The sequence below is a fragment of the Strongylocentrotus purpuratus genome, unplaced genomic scaffold (genome assembly GCF_000002235.5).
Source record: "Strongylocentrotus purpuratus isolate Spur 01 unplaced genomic scaffold, Spur_5.0 spur5_scaffold_15, whole genome shotgun sequence".
Classification (NCBI taxonomy): Eukaryota; Metazoa; Echinodermata; class Echinoidea; order Camarodonta; family Strongylocentrotidae; genus Strongylocentrotus; species Strongylocentrotus purpuratus.
Window position 1 is genome coordinate 61,557 of NW_022145600.1, and position 19,757 is coordinate 81,313.

General features: G+C 35.7%; 1 protein-coding gene across 2 annotated transcripts in view; it reads right to left on the reverse strand.

Moving 5' to 3' along the window:
- Nucleotides 1-16,434, reverse strand: part of LOC584262 — a 34,352-nt gene extending 17,918 nt beyond the window's left edge. For both annotated transcript variants that reach the window (XM_030985284.1, XM_030985283.1), the window contains exons 1-6: nt 15,960-16,434; nt 10,396-10,457; nt 5,984-6,170; nt 2,352-5,369; nt 1,146-1,604; nt 424-574 (exon numbers count right to left, since the gene is read on the reverse strand). In XM_030985284.1, the coding sequence (XP_030841144.1) occupies nt 424-574; nt 1,146-1,604; nt 2,352-5,369; nt 5,984-6,170; nt 10,396-10,457; nt 15,960-16,209 (4,127 nt within the window). In that variant the 5' untranslated portion in view covers nt 16,210-16,434. The remainder of the gene's footprint in view (nt 1-423; nt 575-1,145; nt 1,605-2,351; nt 5,370-5,983; nt 6,171-10,395; nt 10,458-15,959) is intronic.
- Nucleotides 16,435-19,757: the final 3,323 nt, after the last annotated feature.

Sequence of the window (19,757 nt, forward strand, 5' to 3'; positions counted from 1 at the left end):
TATCCATTGATAACATATGTTATGAGATTTGAGCAGTTCGATCAACAATTTTTGTATCCAAGTTATCAATTTCCTTTAAACTTGAATTGGTAAATACCCCTCCAGTCTAGACAGTTTTCAAGCGATTTATGTACTGCCTGTAGGATTTCACATTTGATGTAAATATTTAAATAACCCATTGAAATGAAGTCATTCTCTCAAAGATGCTAACCAGTAAGTTTGAATCGATACAAGATTTCTATATAAACTGATTGTAGTGATCTTTGATAGTATGCCTACTTCTATTCTTGAGATGTCAAAGTGATATAGGACAGCATGAACCTGGTACCATCTCAAACGACACTACATTACAGACTACATTTCTACAATCAGTTCTACACATAAAGCATGGCAATGAAAATGAAAATAGTGATGATTAATTACTTGTTAGTCAGCTTGGTAGGTTCCTTTCCATTGACTGCTTCATACAATCCTTCAAGAAGTTCCTCCTCCCAATAAAGATCACAAAACTTTTCCGTTACAGCACCGGAGAAGGTTGTGAATGTAACGCTGGCTAGGGAAGAGATGTATTCAGCTGAAACACAAACAAAATATAATAGTGGGCGTAATAAAATAAAAATTATCTAGATGATATAAACAATATTCAGTTGTGGAAATGATAACAAATAAATCATAACAAAATAAAACACAATTATCACAAACTATTTATACAATATATAAATAAAGAGCAATTGCCAAAAGATTTTAACCGATTAGTTACTGAATAATTAGCAAAAAAGCAATCCACAAAATGTTTGGACTATGTATAGGCGACGTACATGCAAGCTGATTCCTTGCGACTGTCACCCCTGCATATGCTTGTATTGGCGAGCATCAGATATTGTGGTTTTCAGCAGGATTTGGACTTTGTATATAATGGCCAATCTTAACTATACTACAACTCATTGTGATAATATGATGACAATTCATAAACAATTTTGAAAATGGAATTAATCTTCACTGTATGTACTTTCATGAATACACTTAAAATGTAATCTCTATTTCCAATCATAAATATCTTGATAATTAGACAGACGATTGGCTTGTAAAAGTCATGGGATTCCTGACTGACCTAAAGGTTTATAATAAGAAGACCTAAGACTCACCCATATGGAGATCCTCTACACCATTCTCTAGATAGCCATCAAAGGCAAAGGCTTGTCTGATCTGCTTGATGACTTTCTTCAGATGAGAATTACTTTGAAGAGCATCTACTAGATGTGCTTCTTGAATCATAGGTAGGTCTTCACCACTTGATGTCGTATATCGTAGATGAACACCACTATCCCGTGAAGGTGATGACATTGATACTGACAATGGTGATCTGGGCATTAAGGTATGATCTACAGGTTTTGTATCGTCTGTGTCATCTTTTGAACGAAGGGCTTGTGCTGAGTGGGTACGGTTTAGATGAGATGATTTGATATGATGAGATTTATGATCACCTGTTGGAGTAGTTCTGGGGGTTGGTGGTGTGTGAGAACCCTTCTCTTTTGATTTGCTCTGAGGGCGATGGGTATGCTCCTGGTATAGCTTCTCAATTTGGGGAGATCTTGAGGCATTCACTGCATTAAGAAAATAGGAATGTGCTTCAAAACATATATATATAGAAAATGAGGAAAATGTCACTTTATGAAAATTGAAATCAAATGCTTAACAGAACATGTCAAATGTCAAACTCAAACAAATGCTGAGATTGTGAACAATTCCATTCATCAAGGTGCAGGACTTGACACTGAACTGTGAGCTTGAAAATGATATATCAGCAGATTTATATAAGTGTCATTATCAGCAAAAATCGTTTCTCGTCTTTTTTTTAAATCAAAACACACTCCTCTCGTGTAATCTGATGCAGCTCGAGCTATGTTTTGATAAAGGTATGTAATGGCACATTATACTAGTGTAACAACTGTAATTTTCACAAGATTGATTTTCTGCAATAAGCACTACAAATCCAAAAGTCATATGCAAATATTTCAATTTGTTTATGGTTTTGTTTTCCATTGGCCCACAAAATAACACTGCTAAATTGTTACTATAGGCAATTTACAGAGAAAATTGCCACTATCAAAATACTTAAGTTCAGGCTTAGCTCTAAACAAGCTGGTTTGAACTTTAAAAGTAATTTCTAACAGTAGCTGTATCAAATAAATGTAATAATAATCAAGGATTAAAAACACACATCTACAGAATCAACATCCTAAAGATTTATCAATTTTGTAGCCATTGATCACTGATATACTGCTTTGATCCCAGTCCCGTTAAAACTACCTCTATTATATTAAGTACATGTAGAGGATTAAAAAACTCACACTGATCTCTGTGCCTCTCCTTTCTATGATCAGAGTCACCATGAGAAGAAGCTGGTGACTTGGTGGGTTTCCTACGGTGTGGACGGACATGGATCTGACCTTTCTCATGACCCAGACTAAGCGCAGGACTGGAGAAAGACGACTCACTGCTCTCAGAGTCTGTGATCAAATTTGACATTGGCAGTTTATTCAATGACTTCTTATGAGGAGACACAGTGTACTTTGTACGTTCAGTTCTCTTCTTTGTGTGTTCTTTCTTGCGGTCTGCCAGATGTCTATGGTGATGCCGATAAGAAAGAGAAGAAGAGTCTGGATCACTACTTGTTTCCACAAACTTTTTCTTTCTTGGAATGGACTTGTTAATGTCAACAGAAGGTGATACCAGAGAATTTGGGCTGTAAGTATGTGTCTGAACTGGAGAAACCATTGCTGCATTGCTGTTGGTAACCAATTGCACAGGAGACGTTGGAGTAGAAGAAGTTGAAGTAATATGTACTGGTAGCCCCTGTAAGGGGCTGCCCATGGGTAGAACCCTATAAAGCCCTGTCTCTGGATCTTGTTGTAGATGTACCTGGATTGGAATGTTCTTCATGGCAAGTTGGTTTGGGATATCTTGATCCTTGGATGCATGTAAAGTCACTGCAGTTAAATATGATGCTGATGAAGCAGACAAGACAGATCCTGTTTGAACCAATTGTATGTTTGGTTTCTCTTGAACACTTGATTCATTAGATATGATTTCCATCTGTACCTTTGAAATCTTCATTGTAGATGCTGAATCTTTTTCTCCCATTTTGAAATCTGTTGTTCTTTCAGCAGTAGCTGTGTTTGATTTCACTGCTTCCATATCTATTACTGGATGTGTTGTTGTATGCTTGGCTTCCTCTACACCTCTTCTTTCATCTACTATTCCATGTTTAGGAAAAGTTCTTACACCATCACACATTGTAGAGGTCTTCTGTGGCACAACATTTTCCAAGGTAGATTTATCTTTGGTTTTCAAAAGACTCTTACTAGCCGGGGATGGGTCTTCTGACAAACTACCCAATAAGTCATCTGTTTTATCATTGGGTTTGGATATGGGAGCAAAACCCATTTCCATATTCAATGGAGAATTCTGAACCAAAGTGACAGGCTCTATTTTGATGATTGGAGAAGAACAATTTTCACTACCTGATATCTTCCTCTTTACTGTAAGATCTGCTATTGGATTGTTTTCTAGTTTTATTTCATGTTTATCAGTGGTATCTTCTATGACTTTTGCAGAATTGTGTACTGGTGTTACTGCTGCATTACTGGAGTTCTTCTCATTCATTTCTTGGTGTGGTGTTGTTCCTGAAGGTATTGATGCTATTCCTGGATTGGGTGAAGATCTTGGAGATGGATTAGGAGATCCCAGGCCGTGTTTTTCAAACAATATCTTTAGTTTCTGATCAGTAGTAAGTTCTGGTTTTGACTGGTCTTCAGAACTTTCAGAATTTTGTTTTTCAATTCTTTTGTCACCCATTTGTGTCTGTTCAGCCATTTTGTTGACATGTTGCACATTGTTTCCCTGATCTACTGGAACAAAATCAGTTGCATCATTTTCAAGGTCTTGTAGCATTGTTGGTGGTGGCTTATCTCTTCTTGGGGCCTTAAGGTCTAATTTGATGAGCTCCATAGCTTTTTTTGCTTTCACTTTGGCTTTATCCATTACAGGTGACCCGATAGATCCTTCAGAATTTGTAGCACTTAGTACAATTGGAGTGAAATGTGTAGTACTGGATAAAAGATCACTTGATTTCGGAGCATGGATGTTACTTGCTCTTTTATTACGAAGCATTGCAAGATCTTTGATGTTTGAATAAGCTGAACTTGCATTCTCTACCGTATGAGACATGTCAGCTGATGAAGCCTTGCTTTCCTCCTCTTGAATTTCAGTTAAATTTGAAAGACTTTGCTTTCTGATAATTTTAGACTGGGTTACTCTAAAGGCTGATGACTTTGAGTTGAATGTATTGCAAGTCGCAATACTATTAGAACGCACCCTATTGGAATAAGCACTCTCCCCCTCTGACTCTGTTTCCGTAAAAGGATCATCCAACATATACAAATCAGCATCTGTTTGGTGTCCACTGGAATGTTCATCATCCGTTCCTCCATAGGAACTGGAGTTGTCCACACTTTCTCTACGGTGACTCTCCTGTACTCTTTGTGTATCCTGCACATCTATTGATTTCTCCTGAGGTTTATTTCCACCACTTATTTTCCTAGAATTGATAAACTTTGTAAAGGCATTAGACACCTGAGTCGTTACAGCAGATTGCATAGAATCAACTCTGTGTCTGTTCTCTGCCATGATAGGAGGAGGTGTTTCAGAAGAAGGTCTTGATACTGTGATGATAGGCACAGGTGATGCATTGGGTGATGGTGATGCACCTCCATTATTCATACACAATGTTTTGGAACTAGTTTCCCCTACACTGTATCTTCTTGAAAGATTTTGATCCTTTGGACTTACACGCTGCGGATGTAGGAAAGAATCCGTGGTTGACCCTATTGAGTTTCGTTTTGAAAGTGGATTTGAAATACCCAACCTTCCTTTACTATCAGCTGTGAAATACTTGGCTTCATTGTTAAGAGTGGAGAGATTAGAATCAGATCCTCCTTTGGGTGTTCCAGTAGTTTCAGGTTTGTATGAATTCTCTGATGAGTAGATCTTTCTCAGGATTTCTTGAGCCCTTGGAGATAAATTTCCAAAAGTTTCTAGGCTTGGTGGACCCAGATGACCACCTGCTGCCATCTTGTCTGGTAATGGTACGTCTCTCAATGCAGCTTGTAGTACAGGTTTGATAAGAGAACTCACTCTCTGAGATGGCTTTGAGTGCCGGCTCAAGGAGGAATTCGACTGGAGATCAGATGAGTCTGAAATGTTATCTTTGGTTGACTGGTTTATGGGCTTCTCTTTGGATGTTTCTCTGCTACAGTTACTATTGGCATCCTGGATGTTTGGTACAATGCTCCACCCATTCTGTTCATCTGCATAAATAAACAAAATTAAAAAACTCATCTATTGTATTAAATTTGTCTAAACAGTACTACTATACAATATATCAATAAGCCTTCCAAGTACTCTTAGATGTTCATGAAGTGTGTTTTATCATTTTGATATAAAGATGACTTAACACATAAATCTGTAGGACATATATATCATTCAAGTTCCATAATTATCTTGGAGAGCTGAAAGATTTAGAAGCCGAGAGCCCAGCCTCATAATCTTACAATAACCTAATACATGCATGAGATCTATCAATATTGATACTAATCCATAGCCTTATAGCATAAGACTGCATGGTAACCAAACATAGACCTATAGTATGAGAAAATATTCAATTATATTATGTATTATTTATATTTGTGACTAATCAATATCTGTTACATTTTGTGAAAAGAGCCATAACGAGACTAAGCATTTTTGAATTATTTAATTACTGAATAATTAGCAAAAAGGCATTTCACATAATGTTTGGACCATGTACAGGCCATTCACTGTCTATAACTAGTAATATATATCTCTCATTTTCTCATCTATTGTTTCTTTATGTTGCACAAAGGTTTAAATTTTTAGAAATATCAAAATTCATAGTACAAACCTCCTTCCTTGTAGTGTCCTGAAAGTTTTTGAAGCGAGAGTTGAGAGAGTTGTGCAACCTCTGTCAATGTAAGTCTATTACATGTATCAGTTGATATTAGGTTGTGAAGCAGATCATGTAGGGCACTGTCTACAGGCCAGTCATTCTTCACACTCAGTAGTGTCTTTCCAAGAGAATATGTAAGTGACTGGAAGAAATAAAAAAAGATTCAAACAAAATCAAATTGTATTAATTTTTTAAAGTATACTGATGCACATACAGTATAACCAACACAAAAGTATATTCCCATTTTTTCAAATATAAGTCAAAAGTCTGTATCGTCACGTGAGTTGTTGTGTTTATTTTCTAAAACCTTTTACTATTCATACTAAAACACCAAATTATGCAATCCATTCTTACCAGTATAAAATGCACAAAACAATTTATGAATAGTTAAGTCAGCCCAAAGACATGACTCAGTTGCCATTTTGTCTAACGGATATGTTCACATAAGTTTTATAACTTTCTGACAAGACAATTATTTTTTCCTCACAGTTATTTATCAGTCTCTGTTTTATCTGTGTAACATTTTGAAAATATATATTTATCTAAAGCAGTAGTTGAAGAGCTAGAGTCTGCTAGACCATTCTAAATTGGCTAAAGACTCAATTTCTACTAGATTACAATGACAATGATCTACCGGTAATCGGCTGATTGGCATATTACATGAATGTAGTCAGGTTATGCACAATACATAACAACATGACTTCCCAAATGTGTAAATAAGTTAATGACATAATATTTTAAATGTACAAATTTGCTAGTATGTCGCATTATAAAACAGGGGTCATAGTGTTCCGAGCACTTTACTGCAAATGCAAAGGTCACAGGTTCGATCTCTGACATGGTACTAAATTCCACTGGCAAGTCATTGATCTCTATGGTGAATACTGTTCAGAAGTTGGTCATCTCATTGAGAATTTCACAACTTAACATGTAATAAAATGCTAAACTGAAGTATATATTCATACTCTTACTAGAGCACACTGGTACTTGTACCTGTAAGTATACACATAACCCTCACCCACACACCCTCATTCACACATGCACATACAAATGTGGACATAGCATTTTGCATCATTTCTTTCTAATGAGCCAGACTAATTTTATTGTCAAGAATCCAGTAAATAAATAGTATTAGTAAGTGTGTAAATCATTTCTGGAGATTTAGATAAACATAACTACTTTTCACATGTTTGTTTTACATGTACTCACAACAATTGATGACCATAAGCTTGCTACTCACCTCACTCTACTGTCTTTTCCAAGATATATTTATCCACATAAATTTACTGGCACTTCATTGCAACATGTAATATGATTCCTAGGCTAAATATCAAAGAAACACATTGCTAGTATTCTGACATAATGCTTCATATAACTTTCCCATGTTGTTTAGTTAATCACCAACTGGAAAGATAAGAAATCCACCTATAATTGTAACAGCAATACCAATCCATATTTCATCAAAGTGCCTTGTAAGTGTAACAATGGTTGTAGTACGCTCCCACAGAGAGTGGTCTATTTGTGTACTGATCTGTTCTTCCCTTGTGATAAAATCCATTTGAAAGGATGAAGATGGGACACTCAGATGGATTACTGATGCATGAAGCAGCGTTTACCTGCTGGGAATAATACCATTGTGTGTTTGCTCGTCTCATTTGCATAACTGTGACACTCATAACCTCTGCTTAATACATGCTTCCTGTATGTGTCCATTTTGAGGTCAAACAATCATTCTTAAAACTAATTGCTTGCTCTACTTAAAGCTGAAAACACAGCTGTAACAAAAAAATATATCAATGGTATGGAGTGAATACATTTATATCAGGAGGCCTATAGTCCCATCATGAACACGGTATCACAAACAGTAAAACTCTACTCACTGTTTAAGGTAGGCCCTAATATTGACATTCACCTTATTTGTTAAAAAAATGAAAGTGAGATTCATTTAATTGCTTTAAAATAAATGCTTGTTGAAAATGTTTGGTCCCAAAATTCATCTTTTAACTTGTTTTTAAAGATTTCCTCCTTCTTCCTCTCTATTTGATGAGTGTGTATTGTAAGTTATGCACTAAGAGGACATATAAAAAGTCACCATCACAATTTTTTAGGAGAAATATATCACTCACTGTTTCCAACTCATGATCTTCGCATCCAAAACACTTCAGATTAACATTTCAACACATGCAGTTACAATACTGAGGACTTTCAATAATAGAAATAGTAATCATTATTATTGAATATGAGAGACCAGGGGGGTGTTTCACAAAGATCCTAAGTAGAACTTAACTCTAAGTTGGACTTAAAAATTATGGAAAGCCATTAGCATCTTTGAAAATATTTTGTAAAAGTTATTTTGAAAGGCATTAGTTGTTTATTCAAATCATTCATATTTTCTATCATCAAGGAGATTTCATGTTCTGGATGTGGAATTTATAAAAAGTCTAAAATATTTGAATTTCTGCTTTTGAATATATTTCATTTTAAGACTCCAATGGCTGTCCATAAGTTTTAAGTCCAACTTAGAGATAAGTTCAACTTAGAATCTTTGTGAAACACCCCCAGGGCTTAACTTATTCACGGAAAATGCCTGCATATAGTTTAGCTCCATAACTTTCAATTCAAATCCCTGAAAACTACACCTCATATACAGTAAAAAGGGAGCAACACTCTCCATACAGTGTACATCCAAAACAAATTATCTTGTCAACATGATGACAAATTCAAAATCACTGTGTGTTCCATACTGACTGGCAATTTTTTTAATTTTCCAACACAATACTGTGCTCCACAATTTCAATTTTCACGTTGGTCCCATACCGAACTTCAAACCTAGACTCAACAATACACATTGCCTTAAGGCTTAAACCTTGAATCGAAACCCCAAAACAACCAAAATCCCAACCCGATATATTTGTCAACGTAAAGCCTACAGCAAGTGTTGAAAGAGTACAAGTAGTAGCAACATCTGGAGCAAGATACAACTAGAAAGGGGGTTACAGAAGAGAAGCAACAGATTGGGAATGAAGAGGAGGGTGAAAAGAGAGATTTGGGGAAAAGTTGACAGAGATGGGGGGGGAGGTAGAACAATGGAGAAAAAAATGTGGGAGAGAGAGAGAAAGATAGAGAGAAGAGAGAAAACTGATGAATGGTAGGTAGAGAAAAAAGAGAAAATAAAAAGAGGATAGAGGAAAAGAAAGAAAAGATAATAACAGATGTTTCTCATTTGTTTCTCATTACTCTTCAAGATCAGTCAGAAAGATATAATATTTGGTCTGTCTACTGTACCTTCTGTCTCCTGCAGCTTTTCTTTACTGTACATACTGCATGTACCTTAAATCTCAGGGACCTTTCTATCTCACAGACCTCCTGTCTACTGTACCTTAAATGTCTCCTGTGAATACTGTCTCATGTGCCTTAAATCTCATGGACCATTCTATCTTGTGTACCTTCTGTCTTGTGGACCTTCTGTCCCATGCACTTTCTGTCTCCTGCAACTTCTGTCTCCTGGACCTCTTGTCTCCTGGACATTCTGTCCGATGTACCTTCTGTCTCCTACCTACTGTCTTATGGACCTTCTATCCCATGTACCTTCTGTCTCCTGCACCTCCTGTCTCCTGGACTTTCTGTCTCCTGTAAATACTGTCTTATGGACCTACTATCCAATGGACATTTCTGTCTAATGTACCTTCTGTCCAATTTACCTTCTGTTTCATGAACCTTCTCTCTCCAGTACCTTATGTTGCCAGTAGAACATGTCATAGAACATGTATTTAAGCTGCTTCTTATTTTTGGCTTCCATCAATGGCTGCTAGCTCAACAGTAAGCAAAGTTCCATACATGTTCTCTTTGATATCTAACAGAAAAGAGGCTGTGATAACTATCCTGCTGTAATTATAGTTTTTCATTCAGGTTATTTGCAAAATTTATGATTAGATAAGACATTAGGTTTGAGATCAATTTTGAATATAACACAACCTTACCTTAGACCTTGGACCTTGACTTTCTTCTACACGTGACACTGGATACTCGATAAGCCATGGTACAATCCAGGTCTTTGGAAGTTTGGACATGTAATTCTTAAAATGCTGATGCCATCACCAGTGGAAAAGCAGTGCTCATATCTTGCTCCTGATACACAGGCAAGACACAAATCAAATTTGATAAATATTACATAGGATCCCCTAGCATTATCTGTAATTGACCAATGTGTCAATTACAGATTCTGTTACTTGATGAATTTCACAATATCTAGAATTCATAACTTCTTTATGAGTACCGGTATCTTGAATTATACTGAGCCTCCACATCTATGTTTCTCTAAAAGTCTTCTACCTTTAAGTGTGTATTTTTCATGATTGAATACTCACCTTTTCAGAAACACCCAAAGTTGTAACCTCAGGAGCTTGAAACTCAGCTCCAACATGACCTTCTGTATGAATGGAATAAAACAAATGTATATATCAGCATTTTCTTTACAAAGCTAATACCCCTTTCTAACTGGCCTGATTTTCATTGGATGCATCCAGACGCATCCGATGAAACGGCCAGTATGAATGCTACCGAGGAGAAAAGGGCGATTAAATAGCCGATGAAAAGAAGAGAAATAGGCGATTAAATTCTCCTGCTCAAGAGCTGGAGAAATTCTCATTCTATCAGTGTGACAACGATGAAACAGCCACTGTGAAAGCGTTCGGGAGAAAACAGCGATTAAAACAGTGATTAAAATGGTCAAAGGTCGCAGTTACGCGTGCTTTATCGTAACCAGCTGTGTTTGTTGACTTATGGTTGAACATGCTGCATGCTAGCTAGATGGAGCACAGGCTTAATAATTACGCAATAATTCTTCACTTCTGGCAAGGACTCGCCAAAGCGAGTGAATTTCACCTGCAGTATGAAAGCGACAGGGGGAAAACGGCGGTTTCATCTTTGTTTACATAAGGAAAATTAAATCTGTATTTTCATTGGTATGACTCCGATAGAAGCCAGTTTGAAAGCAGTAAAATTCATTAATCTATGATTTGAATTCCATATTTGTCTAATGTATGATAGAAACATTGAATGAGTTTTTTTTTCTTGGTGGATAGAGAAAGAATGCCAATAGTAACATTCTGGTTAAAGAGAAGACAGGAAGTGTATGTTTTATACAAATGTTCATGTTTTATTTTCATGTACAAATAATGCAAATTTATCATGATTTATCATAATCCTCATTTCTATTTTAACTACATGCAATTTATGCAAATTGAATTGCAAAGGCCTACTTCTATAATCTAACTTCATTTAAATGGGGGGGGGGTCAATGATGAGTCTATCTACAGAGTCTAAAAGTAACCGTACACAAGTTAGTACAAAAGCAAGACCAGGTATTATGAAAACGTTTAAACTTGAATAGATGACTGGGGGTTAATCAACAAACTAAATACCTCATTTGGTCTATTCACATGAATGGTAATATAACGTGATAAATGAATCTATACCAAAGTGTATCTTCAGAAGGCAGATTCAATTCTTGTGCAAAACACCTTAAAGGGAAATCCAACCCAAATAGATAACTACCCTAAAAGAAATCAGAAAAATCAGAGCAGCAAACTGATGAAAGTTTCAATTAAATCTAACTCAATATAAGAAAGTTATGAATTTTTGAAAATTGTAATCACATACGTATATGGGCACTTCAAATTGGCTGAAGTGGTAATGTTAATGTGATGTAGTGCCTGACTACTTTCCTGTCTGTTCTGACATATAATATTACTAAAATGTATTGCTAAGGAGGGTCTATTCTTTTTAGAGGACCTATAATAATATGATATTTATAATATATTTTGAGTAGTGGCCCAAGGGAGAAGGAACTTACGAGAAAAACAGAAATTAGTGATATTTTTGTACCCGGTAAATGGGAAAAGAACGTCCTACGTCACAATCCACTGACCAAACTACCAATTTGAGATTTGCATAGACTTAGTGATCTCACATTTCAAACATTCATATCTTCCTTACTTTTGGTCCAATTCATTTCAAACTCTTGCCATTCTCTTTCTGTTATTTTTCTGCTTTCATACAACTGATTAGGGGTGGATTGTCCTTTAATTATACTCTATAGGATACCAAAGCATGAATAACATTCAGCCTTTTCACACACAGCTAAAATTCATCGTATCTAGAGCTGATTAGTTTAAAGCTGTTTAACTCAACAGTTTTAAACAGCTTTAAAGAAAATTTAATGTGTGAACGACATTTATACGATGTTCGGATAGATACGAAATCGCGATTCATGTGCTGTTCAAAGCAGGCTGCAGATACGAAGTCCGTATCTAGAGAGTTTGACATTTTGTGTGTGAACAGTTATACATGTTTAAACTGGATGGAGCGCGGGCTTCGTTTGATATGACTTGACCTTCAATGCGCATTGGCACTACTGCACATTTTAAGAGCAATTAATTACGAAACTATCACACCGAAATTTCTGTGTGTGAATGATGTTGTACGTAGAGCAGATTAGTTTAAAGCTCTTTAAACTAATCAGCTTTAAAGAATTTTAGTCGTGTGTGAAAAGGCTGATTATTATTCCTGCCAGTGTGATTTGAGTGTCTGCAATTCAACACTGCTTCTCTCCTGACAAACCATCAATGCTTTCTGCATCAAACTTTTTTTAAATCTGTCTATAATTAGACCATGAAAAAGACTTTGGAGAAATCAACTCACTCAACAGTCATTTAAATACCCTATTATATATAAATAATATAATTAATATAAATCATGTTCAGATACTGTTATACATTGTTGTAATGTTCACACGTTGCAATAAGTCATGGACAAAGCTATTTAAATTGCCTTTCAGGTACATGTATGTTGATTTTTGAAAGTCTTTGATATTGTGTTTTTGTTTGTTTGTGGTTTTTAGTGCTCAAATATTTATGTTGATTGTATCAATCACATCCAAAAATATCAGCATAAAAATAATTATGCATAAAATAACATAAGACCCCCATTCTCACTCACTTCATGGACTGATCCAGGCTAGACCGAACGTGATAGAAGAAAAAACAAAGGAGAATATAAGGAATGACATAGAGGTGTGATAGAATTATAAAAACAAAGAATTACATAAGAAAAGGTGATAGAATGAAGAAACAAAGAATAACGTGAGGAAAGTTAAAAAGAAAAAATCATATAATGATAATAACAAACAATAACATAAGAAATTAGAGAAGAAAACAACAAAGAATAACGTAAATAAAGACAGAAAGAGACAGAAAATATTTAATAAAGAAAAGATAGAAGAGGAGATGAAAGATGGAAAAACAAAGAATAACATAGGTAATTAAAACAGAATAAGAAAATGATTGAAGGAAAACAAAGAATAACATAAGAAGTGAAAGAAGGAATTTAAACAAAGACTAACATAAGGAAAGACAGACAGAAAAAGATTGAAGGAAAACAAAAAATAATATGAGGAAAGATAGAAAGAAAAAATGATAGAATAAAAAAACAAGATTAACATAAAGAAAGACAGAAAGAGAAAATGATAAATAATAGAGAATTTCGCACAAAACATTTGACCTGCTGCCTTTGATTCCACAGCAACGCTAGTCTATTTTGTTTGCGCTACCATAGCAACAAGAGTATTCTAGCTTGTGAAAATAAATGAACCATACTACTGGAGCGATCTAGTGGATCGGTCTAGCCTAGATCGGTCCATGAAGTGAGTAAGAATGGGGTCTAAGAGGACCCTCTATGATGTAATGTGTTGAATATTGGTCATAGTTCTCTTCATTATATTTCTAAGGAAGGGGAAATTGTTCTGAACATTTATCAACACCTGAAAGCATGCTTATCAAAGCATGTCAATAAAAGACAAATGTTTTGTTTCTCATTTAATAGGCATCTCTTTGAATAATTTCAATTAATTTTTGCTGGAATGACACTTCTGGACTATATGCAAGATATTTAATCCAGTCATGTGTGTAGTACAGGAAACAAAGTAGCCAACATTCACTAAATTAATTGAACTTGTTTAAAATCCATTATGCTGGATTGAAAATATGTTACTTATACTTTTCCCTTTGACATGATATGAAATTTATAAATCCAAATATATATCATTGGATATATATATTATAGAACTTCTTACATTGCTGAAAGTTTGACACATTTCAAAAGTATGCTTGCTGTAAGTTAAATAATTAGTTTTCAATGTAGATATTTCTTTTTTGCATTCATTTCTTTTTGTCTTGTAAACTGTATTTGCAGGTCAAATCTTCATGTAGTGGATTTTATACACAAGCTGACTTCAAAACAATGCTTAACACTCTACCAATTTAGTGTACTCCAGAAATACTTCCACCTCATTAGTTCTGTACTGTGGGCCTTGTGCATGTACATGTACCTATCAATATTGAACCCTTGGCTATAGAGTGTGCTGTAGTAAGCTTGTTATAAAGACTCCAATCATGCAGAAAGAACACGCATGCATGGCTAACCAGTCTGTGATTTGACCCTTTTCTTCTTTGATGAATAGCCACCAGTTAATATCTTCTACATACAAACTATACAAAGTAGGCCACAAGAGACCATTCAAATCCCATCTATGTCTACACATCAAGCATTCACTCTGCTACACTATTCACTATTTAGCAAAAGTACCCACTCATTTGTAGAAAATACGATTTCAATCCAACTAACCCCCCTCCCCTTCCAAAGTTTAATACAAAAACAAGGAATTTAATGGTGAATGAACCACCTTTACAGGTATGAAAGTTCTTATAAACAGGGTAAATATTTTAAAAACTAGATTGTCTCTCGACCACAGGATGTAGTCAAACTCTTTCCCATCAGAACAAACATTCAATGGAAAACATATTGAAGATAATCTTAATCTAAAACAGATTTGTTATTTTGGTTTCCTTGACAACAGCATGGTAGTGTGGTAAAGAGTACTATACTGTTTTTTAATCAATTCTAACAAAAGAATAGAGAGTAGACATGATCTTTAGAGTAGACATGGTCTTTAGAATAGAGAGGAGACCTAAATCAATATGAGTATACTGTGAATGAATTTGAAAATGCACCTGATCAATACTTTTCCGTTCAAGCTTAGCAGATTGAGGTTTAATTCTATTCTTTATCAAGTAAAATATTGGAATATACATGTACTGTGAGTTGGAATTTAAGCATAAGAGTTTGATTTATCATCATTTGAATGGTTAATAATGACTTTGCCTACTGACCACTTCATTAGCACAATAATTATGCACACTTTTATTAAATATTTATCATCTTCTTCTTCTTCTCCCTCCTTCCTTGTCCAATGAGTATCGAAAATCAACAACACACAGCTGCTTGTTAAACAATATTCACTTTGCAAAATATATGTTTTTAATTCCAGAACTTATCTTCACTTGTGTTAAATGTTTGGCATTGATCCATGAAATACACTGGAGTTCACAGAGATATGTAGGGTTGGATAGGGGTAAAGGGGAAAAGGGATCATGCAGCCATTCAAATATTGGTTCCCCCCCCCCCCTCCTCTAACAAATAAAACACTCTATTGCTGTCGCCATCTTTCAAAACTGGGGTACCTACCGTACTCTAAATACCCTAAATAAATGGTTTTATTCCCTTTGAGTTAAATTGTTTCACTTCACACCCAATTAGTATGAGACAAAAGTAGTTGATTTAGTCTTTCATCATATTCCTCTAACATATGCATGTCTTATAATTGATATTGGCTTCGTTTGGAATTAAGCAGAAATCTGTCAAAAAGTTTAAAAAGTTATCTTTACAAATAGCAATGAAATGAAATTTACAACGTTTCATGAAGACATTGTCAACTTGTTAGTTCAAGACCTACAGATTATGTAAATCATACGTCTATAGCTATACCAACGATCATGTATACATGATGTAATTTACAAAAAAAAATAACATGTACCTGAATTGATAACTGTAATATTTCCATCTGGGTTGAGTATGAGAGATTGTGGACAGAGCCTCAAGTCATCTACACTCCTTGATTCCACAATAGACTGAAGAGCCGAACAACACTCCTTACAAATAGCCCAAAGCTCTCTCTCACTCACTGCATTGTGCAGGTGTTCACCGTTCCGAAACGCCGTGATTTCAGCTAGCGAAAGTGGAAGAACTGTCGTTTCTTCAGCTTCGCCGGCAGCTTCGTCACCCATATTCGTAATTTTCAAAGAATCACCAAAGAAGTGGCGAGAAGACTACCAAGCGTCATGTTTCAGTTATATTCGAATATTCCTCAAGGAGCAAATGATTCATAAAGAATCAAACACCGGCGGCGTATTATACCATCCATCAATGAAAGTTTACGCAGCGGGAATATAACACAAGGACAACAAGCTGTTTCAAAACGTCAGGCGATCCGATTGTTGACTTATTGCTAGCGTTATCAGATCCGATCTGGTGGTGGTGGTGGTGTTCAGAAGGGAGGGGCGGGGGCGCGACGCGACGCGGCGGGGACGGGATATAATAATAATTATAATAATAAGAAGAAGAATAATAATAATAATGATGATGATGATGATGATGATGATGATGATATTGATAATAATAATTATATTAATAGTAATATTAGTAATAGAGTTAACACGTTTAAAAGCGAGTTTTAAATCGCCCTGTAGACACGTGTGTTACAAATTTCATATGCATTTTTTTTTTAATGTGTTACTATTATCTTACTTGGTTTTGGCACGTACAAGATTCCACAGTTGCTCAATTATTAAAATAAAATGAAGTAAAATCTTTCTCCAGCCTGTTGGATAACAGCCGAGGATTAGTAAAGTTCTAACTATTTTGGGGCAGCGATAGAGGTGGCCAGATTGAATATGATTTTATTTTATTTTACCCTGCATTTTTTCAAATATAATATCTGAATAACAAAGAACATATAAACGTAAGGTACAGGGGCGGCGATTTCTGTTAATGACTGGGGGGATGAAATGCGAATTTTTTTACAAGGATGTTATGCGAGGGAGCGTAGCGACCGAGCGAGATTTTATTTTCAATTTTATTAGCCTAAACGCTGCACTCTTGGGCCTTCCGGAGCCTAAAAGTGTGTTGCAGTCATTATTCAGTATATGCTATACAATTTGTTTTGCACTTTTTCAAATTTCCAGAGGGGGACGATCCCCCCCCCCCTAAAAAATTGAGGGGGGACGTGTCCGTCCCCCCCCCCCCCGGGATCGCCGCCCCTGGTAAGGTATGATACAAAATATACAAACAATAATAACCTCATGTCAAAATGTGTTGTGTTTTTTTAAACATGATAACGAAATTCATTATTTCTATAACATAATTATAAATTTAAACTTAAGAGTATTATCCGAAATATCTGTTGAAAAAGTGCAGAAGACCGCAATCATAAGCGGTGCTTGACTAGGATGGCGGCCTCAAAAAAAAAATGTTAAGGTAAAAAAAACTTTAAATGTCTTTAAATGTTATATATGTCTAACTACCATTTTTGCCATAATAAATGTTGTAATAATTTATTTGATCACTCGCTCATGACATTTATAATCAAGATGGTTAATATTCAGCCACCAGGCCTCCCCCATCCCCTCCCCCCCCCCCCCCCCTCCATGAACGTTGTTTTCATTTTGTTTTGCTTGCTCGCTCGTCAATTTGTCAGGATGGTTGATACTCAGCCCCCCCCCCCCCCCCCCCTCCATGAAAATATACTTTCGATAGTAGTGCTCCTATGTGAATTTTTATATGGGTAAATGCATGAGAAATGTGAAATAAGAATTGTATTGGGTTAAAGAATTGGCAATAAATTTAAATAAACCGCAATTTCATTGTTTTAGCCATGTGCCATTATAATATTGCTTGATATACCACAGTAATGTTGCCACTGTTATTTCTGTAAACGACGTTGAGAGAATAACCACAGTAAAAGCACGTTTCCATTTACATTTTTTAAATTCTAAACAATAAAATACGTTTAAAATAATAGAAACACGTTTGTTTTAAAAACAAAAATATGTATTTTGTCACAACCCTGATAGTTAGAATAATAATAATAATAGTATCAAGTATCAAGTATCAAGTTTATTTGTCTTACAGAAACACATGTGACAAAATATAATAGAGTATAATCATAACAGTACAATGTAGAATAAAGAAAGACAAGGAGACCTTGGTTGAAGCACAGCTTGTTAATATGTTAAGACCCCCTCATGTGATGTGACAAAGATAACTTATTCATGAATACAACAACAAATATGAAATATATAAAACTATTTACAAAATACTCTCAGAAAACTACTACCCAACGATGCATCGACGACAGCATGGATGACCACAACAAGTATACGCGAAGATGCGCACATCCCCATCACACTGGGTGAGCTAACAAACTATGATAGCAATAACAATGATGATGATGATGATGATAATAAAGGCAATTAGAACATTGCAAACAAAACAAATTTAAAGACTTGTAAAAATCTACAAACAAGGTCATATACGAAAGATATATTTAATCTCATATCATCAGTAACTCATCGACAACTATTATAGACACCATGTGAAATCAAACACCTCGGTAAGAGGACAAGAAAAAAAAATAGCATTATAAGTACAAGTTGCATTCTGATGAGTAGGCCCTATTATTCATTAAACGGAAAACTTCAGGGGGGATTAAAGAAAACGAAGACAAATTTGGAATTTTCGAGAAAAAAAATACATTTCACGATACGTCGTTTAAGAAAATTGGCCTATACAGTCAATCCTGCTTTGTTACCACTTATCTACAAAAACACTTTTTCTGTTTCCTTCAAAAACGGGTTTCTCATTTAAGGGACCTGTCTACAAAGACCACTTGTTGTGTTCCCTTGGGCGGTCGCTTTAAACAGGTGTGACTGTATATATAAACCTTAAAAAAATGATAGTTTTGCATGATTTCACAGATCGTGAATAGACCTGTTGATCAAATTATGAGAATCACGAGGTGGCGATTTATTGGTATAACGGAACGGGTGGGGCCGGGGGGGGGGGGGACATTCGAGGAAGTTTGACCACAAAACCCCGCCCCGGCTTACATACAAATTGTGTTCTCTTCTTTTTTGTTCGATATAGCAACAAACTATTAATGAGGTCGCGAAGCCAAAGAACGAGAAAGATGTGCATTTTGACAACATTTCAGAACACATTTATTTTTTGGTCACACACTCAGGCAAATCACGTTTTATTTCCTCATTGCGTGTTAAGGCAAAGTTAAGTCAGCATTTGTTGGACAATTTCGAAAAACGATTTTCTGAATTTCGTGACGGGGAAGAGAAATTGTGTAACTTTGGAATGCCTTCGCCTCCATCCATCGCTGGAATCGCCACCCGAGTTGTATATTGAAACTCTTAAATCATTATCAATCTTATCCTTTATTATTTCTTAAAGCTTTCACCAATCGGTTTACTTCCATGCAGGGGCGGCGATTTCTGTTAATGACCGGGGGGGACGAAATGCGAATTTTTTTACAAGGATGTTATGCGAGGGAGCGTAGCGACCGAGCGAGATTTTTTTTTGCAATTTTATTAGTCTAAACGCTGCACTCTTGGGCCTTCCAGAGCCTAAAAGTGTGTTGCAGTCATTATTCAGTATATGCTATACAATTTGTTTTGCACTTTTTCAAATTTCCAGGGGGGACAATCCCCCCCTAAAAAAAATTGAGGGGGACGTGTCCCCCCCCCCCCCGTCCCCCCGGGATCGCCGC